The 20,371-nt window shown below is 40.4% G+C and overlaps 1 protein-coding gene across 1 annotated transcript; it reads left to right on the top strand.

Annotated features, from left to right (window-relative positions):
• Positions 1 to 2,315: 2,315 nt before the first annotated feature.
• On the top strand, positions 2,316 to 19,252 carry LOC146364923 (uncharacterized). Its single transcript, XM_084917739.1, has 3 exons — positions 2,316 to 2,516; positions 3,272 to 3,332; positions 18,759 to 19,252. Exons 1-3 carry the CDS (start codon positions 2,316 to 2,318, stop codon positions 19,250 to 19,252), a joined length of 756 nt encoding a protein of 251 aa, XP_084773865.1.
• Positions 19,253 to 20,371: the final 1,119 nt, after the last annotated feature.

Here is a 20,371-nt window from a genome sequence, read left to right as displayed (position 1 = left end):
AAAACCCATCCTGCTGCTTGTTAGGTTTTGGCTGTGAGAGTTGAAAACCAGAAGTCATGGATTTTTAATGTCTAGACTGTGCAGTAATTTAGATAATTAAGGTTACAGCCAATTACCTATAGTAACAGTTAAACATACCATTATGATATTGCAAATATCTTTACACGGTTCATCATTTCCATAACCACTTATCCAATTCCATGAGGAGTTGGAGTCTATCCCAGTTAACTCTGAAGAGGCAGGATACACCCTGGACAAGTCACCAGTTTAATTAGCCAGTGTGCACCACCGGGTTCTTAATTGTGTCCTTGATGCCACCAGTCCCTTTACCATACAATAATAATAATAATAAATTATTATTAACCATTATTAACCTATTTATATCTCAGTTTACAGCCTGCTTTGGGGGATGGAGAAACATAAGAACATTAAAACGGTATGTTTAAACAGAAGAACACCAAAGTCACAAATGAAACAATGAAGGAAAAGATAAGAAAAAAAAAGAGGGCAACTGATATCGAGTCTCTTACATTATAACACTACCCACCTGCTGCATTGAAGCCCGTCCCTTCATTATCACGCCGAGTGCGGTGCTCTGTTTTTGGAATGAAATACTTGAACAATACCCCTATCCCAGTCCCAAGTAAAACACTGAGAGGCTCTATTGCTTGGTTCGAGCCCGAGCAGAGTAGTATCCCCAGCAGCAGGATGTGTTGCTTCCTTGTGTTCATTTCGCACGTCTTCATCAAACTGAAAGACAAACTGCAAAAGTAGACTTAGTCAACATCATGGGTGTTCCCTGAGGGCATGCATAAGTGCTGAGTGAAGTCCATTAAAGTACAGGGCGGGCCATTTATATGGATACACCGTAATAAAATGGGAATGGTTGTTGATATTAAAGTCCTGTTTGTGGCACATTAGTATATGTGAGGGGGCAAACTCCTCAAGATGGGTGGTGACCATGGTGGCCATTTAGAAGTCGGCTATCTTGGATACAACTGTTGTTTTTTCAATAGGAAGAGGGCCATGTGACACATCAAACTTATTGGTAATGTCACAAGAAAAACAATGGTGTGCTTGGTTTCAACGTAACTTTATTCTTTCATGAGTTATTTAAAAGTTTCTCTTTGTTCACAGCCATTGACATGTCGAAGAGGTTAACACGTGAGGAGCGGATTGAAATCGTGTTGATAACTGGTGAACGCAGTAACCGGGTCATTGCAGAAGATTTCAATGCAAGACACCCTACGAGACCACCTATCTCCCATGCTACAGTTAGCAAACTGCTTGCTAAGTTTCGTGAAACTGGTTCAGTGTTGCCAAAATGTGGACGCAAGAAAATTGTCATTAATGAAGAAACATCAGTGGCTGTCCTAGCTTCATTCAGCAAGAGCCCACAGCGTAGCACTCGCCGCATGTCACTGGAGAGTGGCATTAGTCGAACATCCCTTCGGCGGACGCAGAAGATTTTGTTCAGTGATGAGGCAAACTTTTATGTGAATGGTGAAGTTAACAAACAAAAGTGATGGCTTGGTGTGGTATATGGGGTACAACGATAGTGGGTCCATTCTTCATCAATGGAAACCTCAAGGCCACTGGATATTTGAAATTGCTACATGATGATGTGTTTCCCTCATCGCCACGGTGGTCTACATCCCACCCCAAGCGGACACAGGTATGGCTTTGTCCGAACTACATGATGTGCTGAGTTCGCTTCAAAACCAGGACCCGGGCGCAGCCCTCATTGTAGCAGGAGACTTTAATAAAGCGAACCTTGGACAAGTCATGCCAAATTTCTACCAGCATGTCTCGTGTCTGACGAGGGGGGAATCGAATTTTGGACCACTGCTATACGCCATACAAGCAGGGCTACAAAGCTGTCTCACACCCGGCTTTTGGGAAGTCTGACCACAACACCATCTTCCTCATTTCCCAGTATAAACAAAACATACGTAGGGAAGAAGTAACCACGAGGGACGTGAAACGTTGGTCTGCCCAATCAGAAGCTACACTACAGGACGCACTCAACGACGTAGACTGGAACATGTTCAGAGCATGCGCAGTCGACATCAACGAGTTTACGGAAGTAGCAGTATGCTTCGGCAATATGCTAGCGGAGGAGATTATCCCCACTGCGAGAGTCACCACATTCCCGAACCAAAAACCGTGGGTGGACAGATCGATCGACACTGCAGTGAATGTCAGGACCGCCACCTACAACGCGGGTCTCGCCACTGGCGATATGAGCGCCTACAAAGCGGCCTCATACGGCGGTGAGAGATGCCAAATGCCGGTACCGGGAGCTACGCACCATTATGGACTACAAAGCAAGGGACACTGCACTGATCAACGCCGACTCTGCATTCACCAACAAGCTGAACCAGTTCTACGCCCGTTTCGAGGTTAGCCAGGCAGCTAATGCTAACTGTCGCCTGACTACCGAGGACAGTGACGTCATCAGCGAGAGACCGGCGATCAGCATCGCGGAGCACGACGTCCGAGCGGCACTGAGGAGAGTGAACACAAGGAAAGTGGCGGGGCCAGACGGCATCACCGGCCATCTGCTGCGCTGCTGTGCTGACCAGCTAGCAGGTGTGTTCACTTCCATCTTCAACGAGTCCCTGGCGAATTCTCTGGTCCCCACATGCTTCAAAAGATCCACCGTCATCCTTGTGCCCAAGAACAGCAAATCCTCATCCCTGAACGATTACCTGCCAGTTGCACTGACCTCGGTAGCAATGAAGGTGTTCGAGAGGCTGCTGAAAAACATCATCTCCTCCTCCATCCCACACACCATAGATCCGCTCCAGTTCGCCTACCGACCCAACAGATCCACAGAGGACACCATCGCCTACGTCCTGCACACCACCCTTAGCCACGTGGACAAGAAACAGGGTAACTATGTGAGAATGCTGTTTGTTGATTACAGTTCAGCGTTTAACACAATAGTGCCCAGCAGACTGTTCACAAAGCTGACGGATCTGGGACTCAGCAGCCGTTTGTGTGTATGGGTGTTGGACTTCCTCACTGGCAGAACTCAGGTGGTGAGGGTGGGTAGATGTGTCTCTGACAGCATCACCATCAACACAGGAGCACCACAGGGATGTGTCCTCTCGCCACTGCTCTACTCTACACTTCAGACTGTGTGGCCACCCACGGCTCCAACACCATTGTGAAGTTTGCTGACGACACAGTGGTGTTGGGCGCCATCTCCAACAACGATGAGATGGCCTACATGGATGAAGTGAAGAATCTGGCATCATGTTGCCAGGACAACCATCTCCAGCTGAACATTGGCAAGACCAAGGAGCTGGTGATGGACTTCAGAAGGAGTTAGTACAGTGACTACAAGCCCATTATCATCAATGGAGCTCCAGTGGAGAGGGTGCACTCCTTCAAGTATCTCGGTATCCACATCTCCTCAGACCTGACATAGTCTGCCCACATTCAGGTCCAGACCAAAAAGGCCAGGCAGCGCCTGTACCACCTACGACAACTGAGGAAGTTCAGGGTCTCTCCAGAGATCCTCAGGATTTTCTATACAGGCGCTGTGGAGAGCATCGTCACACAGAATTCTGGTTTGGGAACAGCTGTGTTAAGGACCAAAAAAAGCTCTTCAGAGAGTGATCCGTACAGCAGAACGCTGCTGCAGGATTGCTCTCCCCCCGCTTCAGGACATCTACACTAGGAGATGCCAGACTAGATCAGCGCAGATACTGAAGGACCCGTCCCATCCTGGCAACAAACTGTTCCAACTTCTGCAATCCGGTAGAAGGTTCCGCATCATCCGGGCAAGGACAAAGAGACTCAAGAGGAGCTTCTATCCCGCCCCACCCCACCCTTTTTGCACAAGTCGAGGAGCATGTCAGGTTACATTTCACTGTGTGTTATACCTGTATAACTATGCATGTGACGAATAAAGTACCTTGAATCTTGAACCTTGAAGCCAGAACACTGAGGATGGGTCACAAATGGGTCCAAATCATAACACCAATGCAGCAAAAAGAATGGCTAAAAAAGAAGCACATTAGGGTAATGAAGTGGCCTAGCCTAGCCTGCTGCAAAAACAGACAAAACCCATCATTTCCATGGTGAACAGAAACCTCTTCGCAACAGTCAACCAAGTGAACAACACTCTCCAAGAGGTAGGCACATCGATATCCAAGTCTACCATAAAGAGAAGACTGCACGACAGTAAATACAGATGCCACTGCCATTTTCGTTCATAGCCTTGTTACCTCTCGGATCTACTGTAATTTACTCTTATTTGGCCTTACACAATAATCCTTTAATAAGCTTCAACGTGTCCAGAACTCAGCCACCCGTATTGTCACTAGGACTCCCTCTACCCACCACATCACCCCTATTCTGAAGCAGCTTCACTGGCTCCTGGTCAAATCTCACATTATATACATTATATAAGGCTATTCATTCTCTCTCCCCACCATACCTTTCTGACTGGGTTCAGATCGCCATCCCATCCCAGTGCCTCAGATCATCCTCTTCCCTTTCTCTTTCTGTTCCTTCCTCTCCTCTTGTTTCTATGGTGTGGCAGGGCTTTTAGTCACTCTGCCTCTCGACCTTTGGAATTCCCTACCCCCGTACCTCAGAAACATCACTTCATTCCCTCTTTCGAAGTCCAACCAGAAAACCCACCTTTTTAAAACTGCCTACTCCATATAAATTATCCATGATCTTAAACTTTCTATTTGCTACTCTTATTATTGTGTATATTTCATGTTTTTATCCCTTTTTTATTTGCTGTACAGTGTCCTTGGGTGTTTTGAAAGGCACTTTTAAAAATATGTATTATTATTATTATTATTATCGTTAATATTATAGAGGGTTCACTGCAAATGCAAGCCACTATAAGCTTCAAGGATAGAAAGGCTAGATTGGACTAGATTGACACTAAGACACTCCCAAACCAAGTGAACTCAAGCTTCAGGAGATGAACAGATTGCCAGACATTCTCCTTTGGGATTTTTGGTAAGGGGAGAATTCATAGCTCCATCAAGTACGGTAAGTCGTCCAGGTCCTGAAGCAGCAAAGCATCCCCAGACCAGAGACACACTACCACCACAAGGTTTGACTGTTGGTATGATATTCTGTGTTGTTTTTACAGCAGACATAACGAGACTTCAGGACGAAAAAAAAACAGCAGCAGTTTTTACCTTGAAACTCTCCCGTGATTCCATTTTCACCCAGTCTCTTTCTTATGGTTGAATTACAAACTCTGATCTTAACTGAGGCAAGTAAGGCCTGCAGTTCTTGCAGATGTTGTTCTAAGTTGTTTTGTGATCTCCTGCATGATTATTGTCAGTGTGCACTTGGTTGGTCGTCCCAAAGTCATAGAAATGGATTTGCAACCCTTGTCACACCAAATTTGTTGACATCTGTCAGTTGCATAGTTATCTGTCAAAATCATCTGAAGAAGTCATCTGACAAAGTAATCTGTCAACAATGCCATCAACTTTGTTTTTGATCTTGAGTTTCTTTAGATTGTGGCATAACGTGTTGCTTTTTTAAAGATCTGTTAGCCTGATTGTTCAGACAGGTTCTATTTAAGCAATTTCTCAATTCAACATGGAAGTAATCAGGGTGTTGTAAATTAAATCAACTCAGATGATCCTATTTCATTATCACTGTGTGCAGTGATACAGTTTGTTTTAAGTTCGTCCTTCCTGATGCTTGCAGAGTTCAGTAAATTCTGTGACTTTTACAATGTTCCTGTCTGATATTTGTCATCAGTTCTTAAGCACTGCATCACTGTGAAAACTGTACCTCCAAAAACAAAAGTTTTTGTCTGTGCAAACTGATGCAAATCAAAAGATGCAAAAAACCCAACCTATCTCATAGATATTAGATGACTTTAGTTTCATTTGGAATCACAAGATTTTAGTATGTTAAACAGAAAACAATTAAAATAATTGTTTTTCTTCTAATGGTCTTCTATTATGCACTTATCATAGTATTTGAAAAAAGCGGAAGCTTTTTTTCTTAACAGTTTTTAAGATTTTTAAGTTTTGAAAGACTTTGATAAACTTATTCATACATTTATCACCACTAGACTGGACTACTGCAACTCTCTACCTCTGCCTCCAGTACTCTTCTCTCCATCGTTTGCAGTTAGTTCAAAATCCTGCTGCACGCCTTTTAACTGGTACTAGAATGTATGATCACATCAATCCAGTTTTAGCTAACTTGCACTGGCTCCCTGTCAAATATCACATTGATTTTAAAATTCTCTTGCTTACTTTAAAAATTTTAAACAACTTGGCACCTAGCTATCTATCTGAACTCCTACTCCCCCAAAAAAGAACTAAGATCTTCTAGTCAGATGCTCTTATTTCAACCAAGGTCTCGGCTGAAGTCCAGAGGTGATCGTGCGTTTGCAACTGCAGCAACTAGACTCTGGAGTAAACTTCCTGTTGATATTCGTACTTCCGAGTCTATTCAGTCTTTTAAATCACTTCTAAAATTCACTTTTTTACTTTGGCTTTTAAATCAAAGTAGTTTGACTATCATTCGGCTTGCTTTTTATGTTTGTCATCTGTGTTGTTTGTTGGTCTGTTTTGTTTGTTGATGTTTTGTATTTAATTTTTTATTCTGTTTTTGGCTGATTGTGAAACACTTTGGTCAACACTGTTGTTTTTAAAATGTGCTATAGAAATACATTTTGATTAGATTTAATTTGATTTAAAGAATCACCTTCATTGCAAAAATCAGTGGCTATGTATTATTAGTATTATTATTATAAATAATAATAATAATAATGATAATAATAATAATAATAATAATAATAATAATGATAATAAGAATAAACATTGACTTACCCTTAGCATCTGGATTTGAAGGAAAGAAAAAATGTTATTTAGACAAGATTTTTAGTCCTTTTTTAAAATCAGATCAAACTTGTTGAACTCAAAATTACTTTTTTACTTTTTTTCTAGTCATGTTTACTCCATTCGAGATGGAAGCAAATGAAAAAACATACATATCAGAAACTTTTAAGGTTTACGAAAAGGTGATAGCGTTGGTTAAAATATATTTCTTATATTTCTGTACAGTAAACAGGAAAATATGTTTGTTTGCATACCAGGCATCTTCACATGATTTTTAGTCTCTCTTTACTCTGAAATGAAATGTTAACCCATGATTAAATTATTAGACTAGTAAATTAGTAAATTATAGATTATATAATATTAAATATTGAATCCAGAGAAAATGATTTCTGTATGAATGTTCAACAAGTATTTAAAATAAATTTTAAAAGTCACAAATAGCTGATTCACAGTCCTCTGCAAGTCAGCTTTAAAAGCAATAGTTACATCATCCCATGATTACTTCCTTAGAGAAGTTGCTCAGATTATAGGAAATGGTCTTGTGCTGGATGCACCGAGGGCGAGTGGAACAAATACCAGACCAAAAATAGAAGAGCCCTCCCACCCAGTGTGTGTGTGTGTGTGTGTGTGTGTGTGTGTGTGCGTGCGTGTGTGTGTGTGTCTGAGAGTTTGACAGTAATATAGTGGACGTAAGAAAGAAAATAAGAAGAGACTAATACAATTAATAAAATATGGTAAAGGGCTTATACAGTGTTGTGTATAAGCCCTGACCATCTTTATGCTTTACTTATCTGACAAAATAGTATTGAAATAAGTTGAAAGAAAAAAATTAAAAATTTCAGAAAACAGATTAATTTAAGCAGACAAAAGACAGATTTAGCTAATTTCTGCTATTAGTAGGTAGAAGACTGACCATTCTAAATTAAATACCGCACGTGTTTATTATTCATCATTCTATTATTCTTCATTTCTCTCATAAGTCTTTATTATTCTTATTTTACCATTTCACACATCAAGGCCAGTGAAACTGCTATATAACTTACCATATGGTTAGGGTTAGGGTCTTAGAGGGTTAGATGCCTTGATATCGCGCTCTGTGACTTTGCACTTGTGCTGGATGCACAAGGGCGACCGTGCTGTACAAACTCTAGCACCAAAGCTGTGGAACAGTTTACCTTCCCCTCTACATACCATTAACTCTGTGGCTTCTTTTAAAAGCTGGTTTTTATATTCCCCGTAAAGCACTTTGTAATAGAATCCTGTTGTTAAAAGTGCTATATAAATCAGTTTTACTTACATACTTAGCCTGATTCTCTGACCTCACCTGCAGCTCAAGTGTTATGTAACCCTCCATGGCGTCAAGGCTTTTATGCTAACATCAGCATGTGTAGTAGGCTATCCACAGAAACCTTAGAATCTCAGCTAAATTCTCATACAAACCTTTTGTACAACCACCACATGTAAACGGCTAAAGAAAGGCTAGTTAGCTTCTAGAGCTATCACCAATTCCAAACACCAAGTTTCACCATGCTCCAACCAAAATTCAGTGAACGAGCCGCAAAAGAAGACCACACAAACGCGTAGTGGCACAAATGAAACTGAGTTTGTAATTGCAGAGAAATGTTCCATTGATTTTGGGCATTTCATTTTCAAGCAGGAAGCTCAGAAAACCCCTAGGGGCTTAACAGTGACCAAATATATGGGTCCATCTCTCTGTTAGCACTGCGTCAGACTGACCAGGGTGTTCCCTGCCTCTCGCCCTGTGCAAGTTGGCTCCTCTTTTCCAGATATTTGCTCAGTAGGTACAAATGAACAACTTAATAATAAATCTTAGGATGTCCCATTTTTTTCATGACATGTTTACTTTTGTGCTATATCAGTATTTGGTTTTTTTTGTGTGTCTGAGCCTGCTTGCACATCTTATAAGGCTGAAAACTAAAGCAGACAGAGCTTTCACCACAGCGGCCTCCAGACTCTTTTTTTGGCTTGCATTTGGTAAACTTTTATTTTCTTCTTTTTAATGATCTGGTATTTTTGTTGTGAAGTACTTTGTGACTCAAAAGGCGGTATATAAAAACTTACTTACTTGTTTATTTGGTGTCAAAACCAAAAGGATGAGAGAAAAAACAAAGACTACTGTATGATACACAGTCAGTCTTAAACCTTGTGAAGTAGTATTGACCTCCAGCTCCAGTCCATCATTTACATAACCAGGAGGCACCTCTCAGCCAAACAATGGACTGCTACCCAACTTCCCTTCTGGAAAAGGTGCAGCAGCCTGTTTTCCTAAACCAGCTTCTGTCTCCAAAAGTCTTCATAAGTACTCTTCACATGTGTATATTACGTACATGCATGCACGTAATAGATACATATTGATATAGATATAGGTAGATGTAGATTGGTGTGTATATACTGAAACCACGCTGGAGGGTTCCTGTTTTCTTCCTGTTAAAGGGATGTGGTGGAGTGTGGTCTGTGACTCAGCTGCAGGGGAGGGGTAGTGCATTGGGTTTAGGGGGCAGTGCCAGGGGAGGCTGGCCAACGCAGCTGGCAATGACCATCTAATCATGCCTTTCCTATTTCAGTGGCACGTGGAGACCTGGAAGGGAGAGGAGAGAAGCGGGAAGTGGACAGCAGCAGAGAGCAAAAAACTCTATGAGCTATAACATGACATCATCCTGAGCCATCCTGTAAATCAAAGACTGTAGAGCACTGAAACGGTTGTCCTGGTCAGGAATAACACCGAATCATGTTTCAATCCCTGTGGGATGGAGTTTTTCCAATCCCACATTAGCAAAGAGCTTGCTCATGGGGGTCATTTGATTGTTGGCATTTTCTCTGTATTATATTGCGTAGTCTTTACATTATAATAAAAAGTGCCTTAAATGAAGCAAAGCAAATCAGTTCTGTCAGTTTGACAGCTTTATACTCCATAAAATGTTACCATTGTTTCATTTAACTCTGTAAATCATGACAGAATATTGAAATTGTCAAAATCTTTGAAACAAGTATTTTAAAATGTATTTATCACGGTTCAGCATAACAGAATAAAAAAAAAACAGTCAGTTAAGGCCACGTGTTTTTTGAGCAATGATAATTACTAATTTGGTAATTTTGGATAGGTATACCATTACAGCACGTTTTAAGCAAACAGCTGAGATGAGATTAAAGTGCAGAGTTTCAGCTTTAATTCAAGGGCTTGAACAAAAAATGCATTAACAGTGGATTAACTGTTAAGGAATTAGAGCCAGTTTATATACGGTTCCCCGTCCATTCTCTTCTGCCTATCCAATTCAGAGTTGAAGGGTGGTGACCTTTAACAGAGTGTAGACTGAAAATGAAACTGTCAGTCGGGTTAAGGATAAAAAACTTTCTAAACAGAATCTATCAACAGGAAATACACTGTGTATTTACCACATTTTACTTTCTATTTGAACCAGTCAACTTTTCACTGCTGCTGTCAGTGTATAAGTTTGTGTGTGTTTTGGTGGATTGCCTCTAAAACTACCTAACTGTTCTTTACGGCTTTTGTCTTGTCTTTCACTTTTTCTTTCTGTTTACTTCAAGAATATCCAGTGCTTTATGGTACCTTAATCATGTTTATACAAATCATATCGTATAGAGTATAGAGTATACTAATACATCTTGTCGCATAGCTTTACTCTGTGACAAGATGTTTCTAATTTAAAAGATGTTGCAGAAATGCAAGAAAGCAGTCCTAGATATTTGTTAAACATGGAGATTAAAGTACATAACCTGGTCAAAAGGGATTCTAAGATTCTTCACAACCAGGGTAATAACATCCAGAGTAAGTCTGGTTAGACAGCTCGACTTACCAGAATTATAACCATTAAAATTTCACTATTTATTTGAGTGCTATGAAGCTTTAATAAGGACAGCTATTTTTTTAACTTTATTAATAAAAATGTATTGATCAGGAAAAAACAAACAAACTGCACCTTCCATCTACTAAACCAATTCAAACCATTTAAATAAAAAGACGGCTGCCTAACATGAAGTAAAAAAACACCTTCAGCTGCACGATGTTGTTAATTCTCACCTACTGTACAGATGTCTCAAAAAACATTTCTAATTTCCTTTTCTTGCTTTCTGTTTGATCGGCTTGTCACTCAAAATTTAAATGAAAGCCTTCTAACTACCCCTAGCTCAAATTAATGACACCCCCTTTTCCTGTCAGTTGTCCTTTTACCTTTTTCACATCTTGTAGCTATTTTTGGCTGCTAAGACACACACACAGACAGAGGGTGGACTTTTGATCTAGTATTTAGTCCTCTTCCCCACAGTGGACACACCATAAGAGCATTTCTTATAACCCAAGCAACTTCAAGTAATTGAAGTAAGTAATCATGAGATTTTTTACATATGCGATTTTTTTCCTTCTAAAGTGTATACATTAATTGTCAGTGTGCGCATTTTGAGTGTCTTTTGTATTTTTGATTTCTTTTTGCTGTTTAGGGAAAATGTTTTAGTTCTAGTGTTTACAGTTAGAACCTAACCAAGACTAAACTCCATACCAAGTGTAGTTAAGTGTAGTTAGTCTTATGCTCTCTGTTTTCTCGTTGATGTGTCTTTCCCTGTTTCCTGTATGAGCCTGTATGTCTCTTAAATTATGCCCGTGTCTCCCTCTGTCTAAAAACTATGTAAACTCTTTCGGTTTACATATTCCCCTCATGATATTACTCTGTGTCTCCCCAGCATGTCTCCTCCCATCGTTGTGTGAAATAGTCTGCGTCTTATTGTTTCCTGTTTTACTTTGACAGTGTCGTGTCCTGTGTTCAGTGTGTATAGTTTTGCTTCCTCTGTGTTGTCAGTCCAACTTGCTCCAGTTTTGTTCCCTGTGTGTTTCCACTCTCCCCAATTACCCTTGTGCACTTATATTGTGTCTTTTTTCCTCTTTCCTTTGTCAGATTGTCTCTATTTCCTCTGTGTCCTTTGTGTTATGGTCCAGTTCCCTCATTCGATTTTCCCTGTGTTTTACTTTTGCTTTTATTTTTCAAGTTTAGTCAGTTAGTCTGGTCTCGGTTTCATGTTTTGCCTTTTATGTTAACATTGCAGCTTCAATAAACGGCTCGCTTTATGTTCAGCTTTATTAATTTAAAATGTCTGTAGAACATTAATCAATAATGAATAAATTGTTTAAAAAACAAAACTTGTGTCAGAGTGGAAATACATATGGGCCTGACTGTATTTACATATAAATTTGTTGGGATTATTTGAAGTTAAATAAGACCGAGCGTGAATCTGACAAGCATTTTTGCAATTTTGAAAAAATAATACTTAAGCTAATGAAATTTCTCTTGTTTTTTTCAGATATGGAGGCTGGGGGTAAGTGATGTAATGTGGCAGTCCTACAGTCATTTTCAGAATGTCTTTTAAAACTAAAATAGTGGTAAGGTGTGCGGTGAGATGAGAGAAAATGGGAGTAGAGAGATACGAGAAGAAAACACAAAGTAAGGAAGCTGTTTGAGAGGAGTAGAAGTTACATGTATAACATGTACAAGTACAGTGGGATGCAAAAGTTTGGGCAACCTTGTTAACAGTCATTATTTTCCTGTATAAATCGTTGGTTGTTACAATAAAAAATAAAATGTCAGTTAAATATATCATATAGGAGACACACACAGTGATATTTGAGAAGTGAAATGAAGTTTATTGGATGTACAGAAAGTGTGCAATAATTGTTAAACAAAATCAGGCAGGTGCATAAATTTGGGCACAACAAAAAAAAGAAAGAAAATCAATATTTAGTAGATCCACCTTTTGCAGAAATTACAGCCTCTAAACGCTTCCTGTAGGTTCCAATGAGAGTCTAGATTGTGGTTGAAGGTATTTTGGACCATTCCTCTTTACAAAACATCTCTAGTTCATTCAGGTTTGATGGCTTCTGAGCATGGACAGCTCTCTTTAACTCACACCACAGGTTTTCAATAATATTCAGGTCTGGGGACTGAGATGGCCGTTCCAGAACGTTGTACTTGTTCCTCTGCATGAATGCCTTAGTGGATTTTGAGCAGTGTTTCAGGTCGTTGAAAGATCCAGCCCCGGCGCAGCTTCAGCTTTGTCACTGATTCCTGGACATTGGTCTCCAGAATCTGCTGATACTGAGTAGAATCCATGTGTCCCTTTGACAAGACTTTGACAAGATTCCCAGTCCCTGCACTGGCCACACAGCCCCACAGCATGATGGAACCACCACCATATTTTACTGTAGGTAGCAGGTGTTTTTCTTGGAATGCTGTGTTCTTTTTCCTCCATGCATAATGCCCCTTGTTATGCCCAAATAACTCAATTTTAGTTTCATCAGTCCACAGCACCTTATTCCAGAATGAAGCTGGCTTGTCCAAATGTGCCTTAGCAAACCTCAAGTGGCTCTGTTTGTGCTGTGGGCGGAGAAAAGGCTTCCTCTGCATCACTCTCGCATACAGCATCTCCTTGTGTAAAGTGCGCCAAATGGTTGAACGATGCACAGTGACTCCATCTGCTGCAAGTGTAGCCGGTCTGGCCTTAAACTCTGATTGCCGTTAGTTCTCTGCATTGTGTTGTGCAAATGACCAGAGGAGTCAGCTCTCACTTTGCCAGCTGGGCGGATTTTTTCTCCCAGAACTGTTTAAAATAAAAACAAAACAGTACAGCGACTTCACTTTACTGGACTTCTGCACTAACACCTCTCCTCAGCGGGGCCTCTAGGCGACTGAGGTGCAACATCACAACAAATCTAATTAACAAATAAAACTGCTAAAATACTGCTAAAATGTATTTATAAACATATATAACAAATGAAAATGCACTGCATCGTGACCATATAGTGACAATTACCTCATCAACAAAATTATACTTTAGGGAGACTTCATTTACCAGTGGCAATTTTACATATTTTTTATTTTTTAAGTTGAAACAGTGAACATGAATCACAAACAAAAGATATAACCTGTACACATGACACAAAAATAAAAGAGGGAGCTCACATACCGGTTTAAAATAAAAACAAAACAGTACAGCGACTTCACTTTACTGGACTTCTGCATGAACACCTTCAAGGGAGAGAGAAGGATAGCGGACCACATGAGAAGCCACCTGCATGCTCCTATGCTCTCATCTGAGAATGGCTAACTAGCATGTTACAATAAAGTGCTGTACTCGACAGAGAAATAATAATTCACACTAAAACATCGAACAGAACTGCGAGACAAAATGCACAAATGGAACGAGCAGTGTTTGAATTACTTTTAGTTACTTTAACTGTGTTTATTTGCTCTGTAACTGAGAACACTAGCATACGCTCACCTCTCCTCAGTGGGGCCTCTAGACACAGGAAGTGACTTCGTGGGAAGTCAAAGGTCACACAAACAAAATAAAAGCTCCCAAAATATAAGTACAGAAAATAAACATATATAAATAAACACATATACATAACCAATACTGACAAAGCAAAATAACACTGCAGGATGGATCTTTGGTGAAATATAAATAATTTTTTAATACACCCATGACACAAGATTATGTTGTAGGTCTTTGGTGCTGGTCTGTTTGTTGACTCTGACTGTTCTCACCATTCGTCGCTTCTGTCTATCCGAGATTTTTCTTGGCCTGACACTTCGAGCCTTAACTTGAACTGAGCCTGTGGTCTTCCATTTTCTCAATATGTTCCTAACTGTGGAGACAGACAGCTTAAATCTCTGAGACAGCTTTCTGTATCCTTCCCCTAAATCATGATGGTGAACAATCTTTGTCTTCAGGTCATTTGACAGTTGTTTTCAGACCCTCATGTTCTCTTCTTCTTTGTGTTTAACGGCGGTTGGCAACCAACGTAAAGGAGCATTACCGCCTCCTACTGTTCCGGAGTATGGGTCAGACAGTGAGTTTACAAGCTGTATCAAAAAAAAAAAAAAAAAAAAACGACACTCTTTCACAAACACCTATAGCCTTCAGAAACCCCACCAGTTCCCTCACCTGCGCCCTACTACCCTCCAACACACTCTTCAGATTAAATTCCCCAATTCCCCGCTCTTTCAACCTATTCTGCAGAACTGTCCTCTCCACATCATAACCCTTGCACCACAGTATTACATGCTCTGTCTCCACCTCCTCCTGGCACACTCCACAAAGCCCCGTCTCATGTTCTCCTATCATCTGTAGAGTTTTATTTAATGCACAATGTGCCAGTCTAATCCTGGTAATGACCACCTCATCTCTCCTATTACCCCTATACAACCTACACACTGCCACCTCCTTCTTAAGATGATACAATTGCCTGCCCGTACTCCCTGAATCCCACCGCTTCTGCCACTCCTGAACAACCTGCCTCCAAACAATACCTTTCGTTTCAGATCCACTGCTTGTAATTTCCATCTCAGTCCTATTTTTAGTCAACGCTCTTTTCGCCAACCTATCCACCTTTTCATTTCCACTGATCCCTACATGAGCTGGCACCCAAAGAAAGTGAATATTGCCACCACAACACCTTATTCTGCTGATAGTCTCCAGAATAGCATTAAGCATGCCCTGCCTTGTCTTCGAACAAAATGATTGTAGACTTGAAAGAACAGCTGCCGAGTCAGAACACACTACCACCCGCCTGATTTTCGAACACTCTACCCATTTCAATGCTACCAAAATTGCTACCATTTCAACCGTGTATACTGCCAGTCCATCCGAAGTGCGTCTGTGTATTCCAATATTTTTTGATGGAACTGCTATTCCAAACCCTGTACTTCTAGTAACTGGACTTTTAGCACCATCCGTGAACACATAAATACACTCAGGATATTCAGTCAAGCTGTGAAAATGAAATGCTGAAACAAGATCGACTCTGCCTTTCAATTTTCTCTTCAGATCCAGCAAGTACCAGTCCACAGGAGGGGTCTCCAATAACCATGGGGGAACCACAGAGAACACTACTGCAGGACATATTTTAAGTTCATACACCGACACTCCTTAGCCCACTGATTCCCCACCTTTCCAAAATGATCCTTCTGACTTCTTCCATACTCCCAGCATTCCAAAAGTACCTCCTTTGTGGGATGTGCGTCACCATGACCACCAAGATGAACCCAGTAATTCACCGACACTTGCTTCCTCCTAAGATCTAGGGGCATTTCTCCCATCTCCACCTGTAGGGCACCGACTGGAGACGTCTTAAAAGCTCCACAGCACACTCTAAGGGCTTCCGATTGCAGAACATCCAAACATCTCAACACAGAAGGAGCTGCTGAACCATATGCCACACACCCATAATCAAAGACCGACCTAATTAATGCCTGGTAAAGTCTTTTCAAAGCAGAAGAGCTCGCTCCCCAACCCCTCCCAGCTACACACCTCATAACATTAATAACTTTTTTGCATTTGGTTTCAATCCGGTCAATATGCTCCCGCCATGTCAGTCTCGAATCAAACACAACACCTAAGTACTTAAAAGAGCTCACTTTCCCAATTACCTTGTCATACAGTGTCAATGTCAAAGTCTCACTCACTTTTCCAGACCCTCATGTTGCTACTTCAGGGAAAATAAAAAGAGGAGGGAAGCTTATAATTGACCCCCTTAAATACTCTTTCTCATTATTGGATTCACCTGTGTATGTAGGTCAGGGGTCACTGAGCGACCCAAGCCAATTTCCGTTCCAATAATTAGTTCCAAAGCTTTTGGAATCAATAAAATGACAACAGTGCCCAAATTTATGCACCTGCCTGATTTTGTTTAAACAATTCTTGCACACTTTCTGTAAATCCAATTAACTTCATTTCACTTCTCAAATATCACCGTGTGTGTCTCCTATATGATATATTTAACTGACATTTTTTATTGTAACAACCAACGATTTATACAGGAAAATAATGACTATTAACAAGGTTGCCCAAACTTTTGCATCCCACTGTATAAGCACACAGGGATAAACACGGGACATGGTGAGCAGAGAAACGTAGGTAACACAGATGGACCAACAGCCTGTTTGGTGCCCTGGGCGAACATTTTCGCGTATATGTGTGTGATAGAATTTAGAAAACACATCGGTGCAAATTATAAGTCTATATCATAATGTCTTCAGTTTTTGTGTTTGTTGTAGGGCTGTCAATGTTAATGCGTTAACGCTGTCATCATGATTATCGCGAATAAAATTTTTAATGCAATCAACCCATCTGGAGCGCAGAATGGACAAACTTTGGACAAACAGCCTGAAATGCGTTGACAGAAACATTTCAGGGATTTTGAGTAATTCTGCGCCCCAGATGGATTAATTGCGTTAAAATTTTTAATCGCGTTAATTGTGATGACAGCGTAAAACGTTGGTTTTATGTGCAATACCACTGATTTCCTTTACTATCCGATACCAAGTAAAATTCAGGGTGGTATCGACGATACTGATCCGATACCGATACTCTGTACAAAAACGTAATGTTTCATTGTATTTCATAATACAATATATAATTGCATTGTGTAATTGTAGTAATAATAGAAGGATATAGCTTCGTAATGATTACAGGACATCAGACTACTTGTTCTTATTGCTTAATAATGCAGAATAATCATATAGAAATAAAAAAAAACCCGTGAAGTTGTGCGCTATTTGAACACGTTGCCTGCCTGCAGCACTAAGGGACTCTGCGAGAGACGTCTGTCTTGCCCTAGCAGCACGTGTCCCGCTCCTCCTCTTCACTTCGCCTCAACATACGCTCGTCATATTCTGTGATAAGATTTACTCTGAGGTGTTTGACGAGGTTAGTGGTGTTGCCACAACACCTCACTGTCTTGCCACATGCATCGCAAACTGCGTCTTGACTGTTTGTGGAGGTAAAATACATCCACACATGACTCCATTTACGCTCAGCCATTGTTGTGAGTGCGCATGCCAGGGGCTGCGACACATTTATTCAGCCGTATTTCGCACATGACTATGAAAGGCGTAAGAGAAAGTAGTTCCTTACAATCCAGACGATCCAAATGATATAGTTTCTTTCCACTGTGTTCCTGTTAATGATAAACTACAAATTTACCCCAAAGTACTAAAATATTGATATTTTAATATGAGAATCAATTCTAGAACATAAATTACTGGTATCAGAAGAATCGATACTTCAGTATCGATCCGCACACCACTACCAGTCGCCCATCTCAAAAACCACTACTGACTGGAGAACACACATTAATATACACAAAGGGAAATGAGGAAACTGCACACAGGAGGGAGACACAGCTGAACCTAATAAGCAAGACGAGACAGGCAAAACTGAACACACTGACATAAGACAAAGACCTTCACAATAAAACAGGAAACTCAAAAAACACATGCAAAGACACAGACTAAGAGACACGGGCTTTACACAAAGACCTGACTGAACTGGAACAGAGGGAGCATGGGAACCAAAACCTAGGAACGAGAAATCATAACAAAAGACATAACCAGAATAACCTAAAGCATAAGATAATAATAATTAAAACAAAACACTGGGTCAAATGACCCAGGACCATGACATTTAGTGAGGTTAGGTTAAATGGTCATTCTAAATTAGGTGTGAGTCCGTAGGTGTGAATGTGAGTACAAATGGTTGTCTGTCTCTAAGTGTTAGCCCACAGGTGACCTGTCCAGGATGTAGCCTGCCTCTTACGCTACAGGCTCCAGCTTATTAATACTTATCATTAAGTACTTCTAATAGTGTAGTGATGAATACATTCACAACTGAAAGGCTGCACGTTTAATTCCAGCTGGAGATATTAGCTTTTAATAGTAATAAAATTCTGGAACTTACCACCATCACATTGTTATTATCCATCTTTAAGATGGTATATTTCCTTCTGTGTAGCCCATGCAGATATTTGAGGACCTTATGTTGGGTTATTTGGCAGACTGGAGGTGATCGACACCTTTCTCTTTTCTCTTTATATCTCTGTATTTGCAGCACATGCAGTTCTGGAAGGAGGTGCAGAAATTGCTGTTAATATGGCCGGGATAGTGGAGATGATCGATACGTTTGATCGGCCCGCTAAGGCATTTGCTGTTGGTCCCTATGCAGGAGCAGATGCATATGCGGATGGATTTGAGGACAAACCTGGAAAGCGTGTTCCAAAGGCAGGAGTGTATGCTGCTGCAGGAGTGGGCTACGCTCGTGCTGAATGGAGCGTTTTTGACGCGGAAGCCAAAGGTCCAAATGCCAGTGCAGGAGCCGGAGCTTCTCTATCTTCTCTCAGTGCACGAGCCTTTGCCAGAGCAGAAGTAGCCAGTGCACAAGCCTCTGCCGGTCCATTCAAAGCTAAAGTCGGCCTGGCAGTAGATACAGGAGTTGGAATTGGTGCCAGTGGTCTAGAAGCACAAGTTCTAGGAACTGGTTTCACTATTGGCCCTAGAGTGAAGATTTCCCTGTTAGGCAATGGTTTTGAACTTAACCTTGTATAGATGCCGGCTTTATACCAAGAAACCATCATCTATTCATGGCTTCTTGGTGAAACTGATTACTAACTAATAAATAAATAAAATAACTAATTATTTATTAGTTCTTTTAGTTATTTTAAACAATCTGTTGGGTAATGAACTTACAATGAAATTCAGAATCCACTTTAAAACTCTGTTATTAACATATAAAATTGTACATTACAGGTCCCTGCTTATATATCACAGCTTCTGAGACCTTATCAATGAAGCTGGCATCTCCAGTTCTCTAACCAGGGTTTTCTAACGTTGCCTCGCACTGATTTTAAAAGCAGAGATGATGGTGCTTTTGAGGTTGGTGCGCCCAAGCTGCTTACTGCTGAAAACACATTTTTATTTATTACCTTTTCTTTAATGTTCACCTTACAGCCATAGTTGGCAACTATTTGCAGGTATGTGTGTTTGTTGGAATGAATGTCTGAATGCTATGGTTGATTATGTGTCTGTAAATTTGAACATGTTTACATAGCTTCAGTCTGTGGCTTTTGTTTTAATTCAATCTTTTGCTTCAATCTGTTTTGAAAAGTGCTATACAAGAGTATACAAATAAAGGTATTATTGTTACTACTACTATTATTGTTATTATTATTATTATTATTGTTGTTGTTGTTGTTGTTGTTATGGCAAAAATTATAATCATGACTACTTTAGTCAGTATTGTAAATATTTTTCCTAATTATTCAGAAAATAAAAATAATGCCATTGCTGGAGTTGTGTTTTTGCAGGAAGTTGCTGTTGTTGAAAAACATGCAAAAAAAAAAATTAGAACAAAAAAGAGAAAAAAATAAATAAATGATGAGGTGGTGCAGGATGCAAGTTCATCCACTAGGTGCAGTTTGGCACTTTTTCACCTGTAAATCTTGTGAATAGGATGAGCCATGGCCACGCCCATGGCTCAAAATTTCAACCAACTTGAACCGCCTTTCAACCGCCTGAAACCTGTAGCCACACTATCATTATTGCCTGGAAGACCAAATCTAAGTTAAAACAAACTTCACAATTGCAAACAACTGTAGATCATAGGAGTAATAAAGTATTCAGCATCACAGAGACAAGTGTCAATGCAGTTTATTTCCAAATCATTAA

The sequence above is a fragment of the Perissodus microlepis genome, chromosome 20 (assembly GCF_051167445.1).
Source record: "Perissodus microlepis isolate ML-2025 ecotype Zambia chromosome 20, ASM5116744v1, whole genome shotgun sequence".
NCBI lineage: Eukaryota > Metazoa > Chordata > Actinopteri > Cichliformes > Cichlidae > Perissodus > Perissodus microlepis.
Note: the sequence above shows the minus strand (reverse complement) of the source record. Positions and strands in the feature narration are given on the sequence as shown.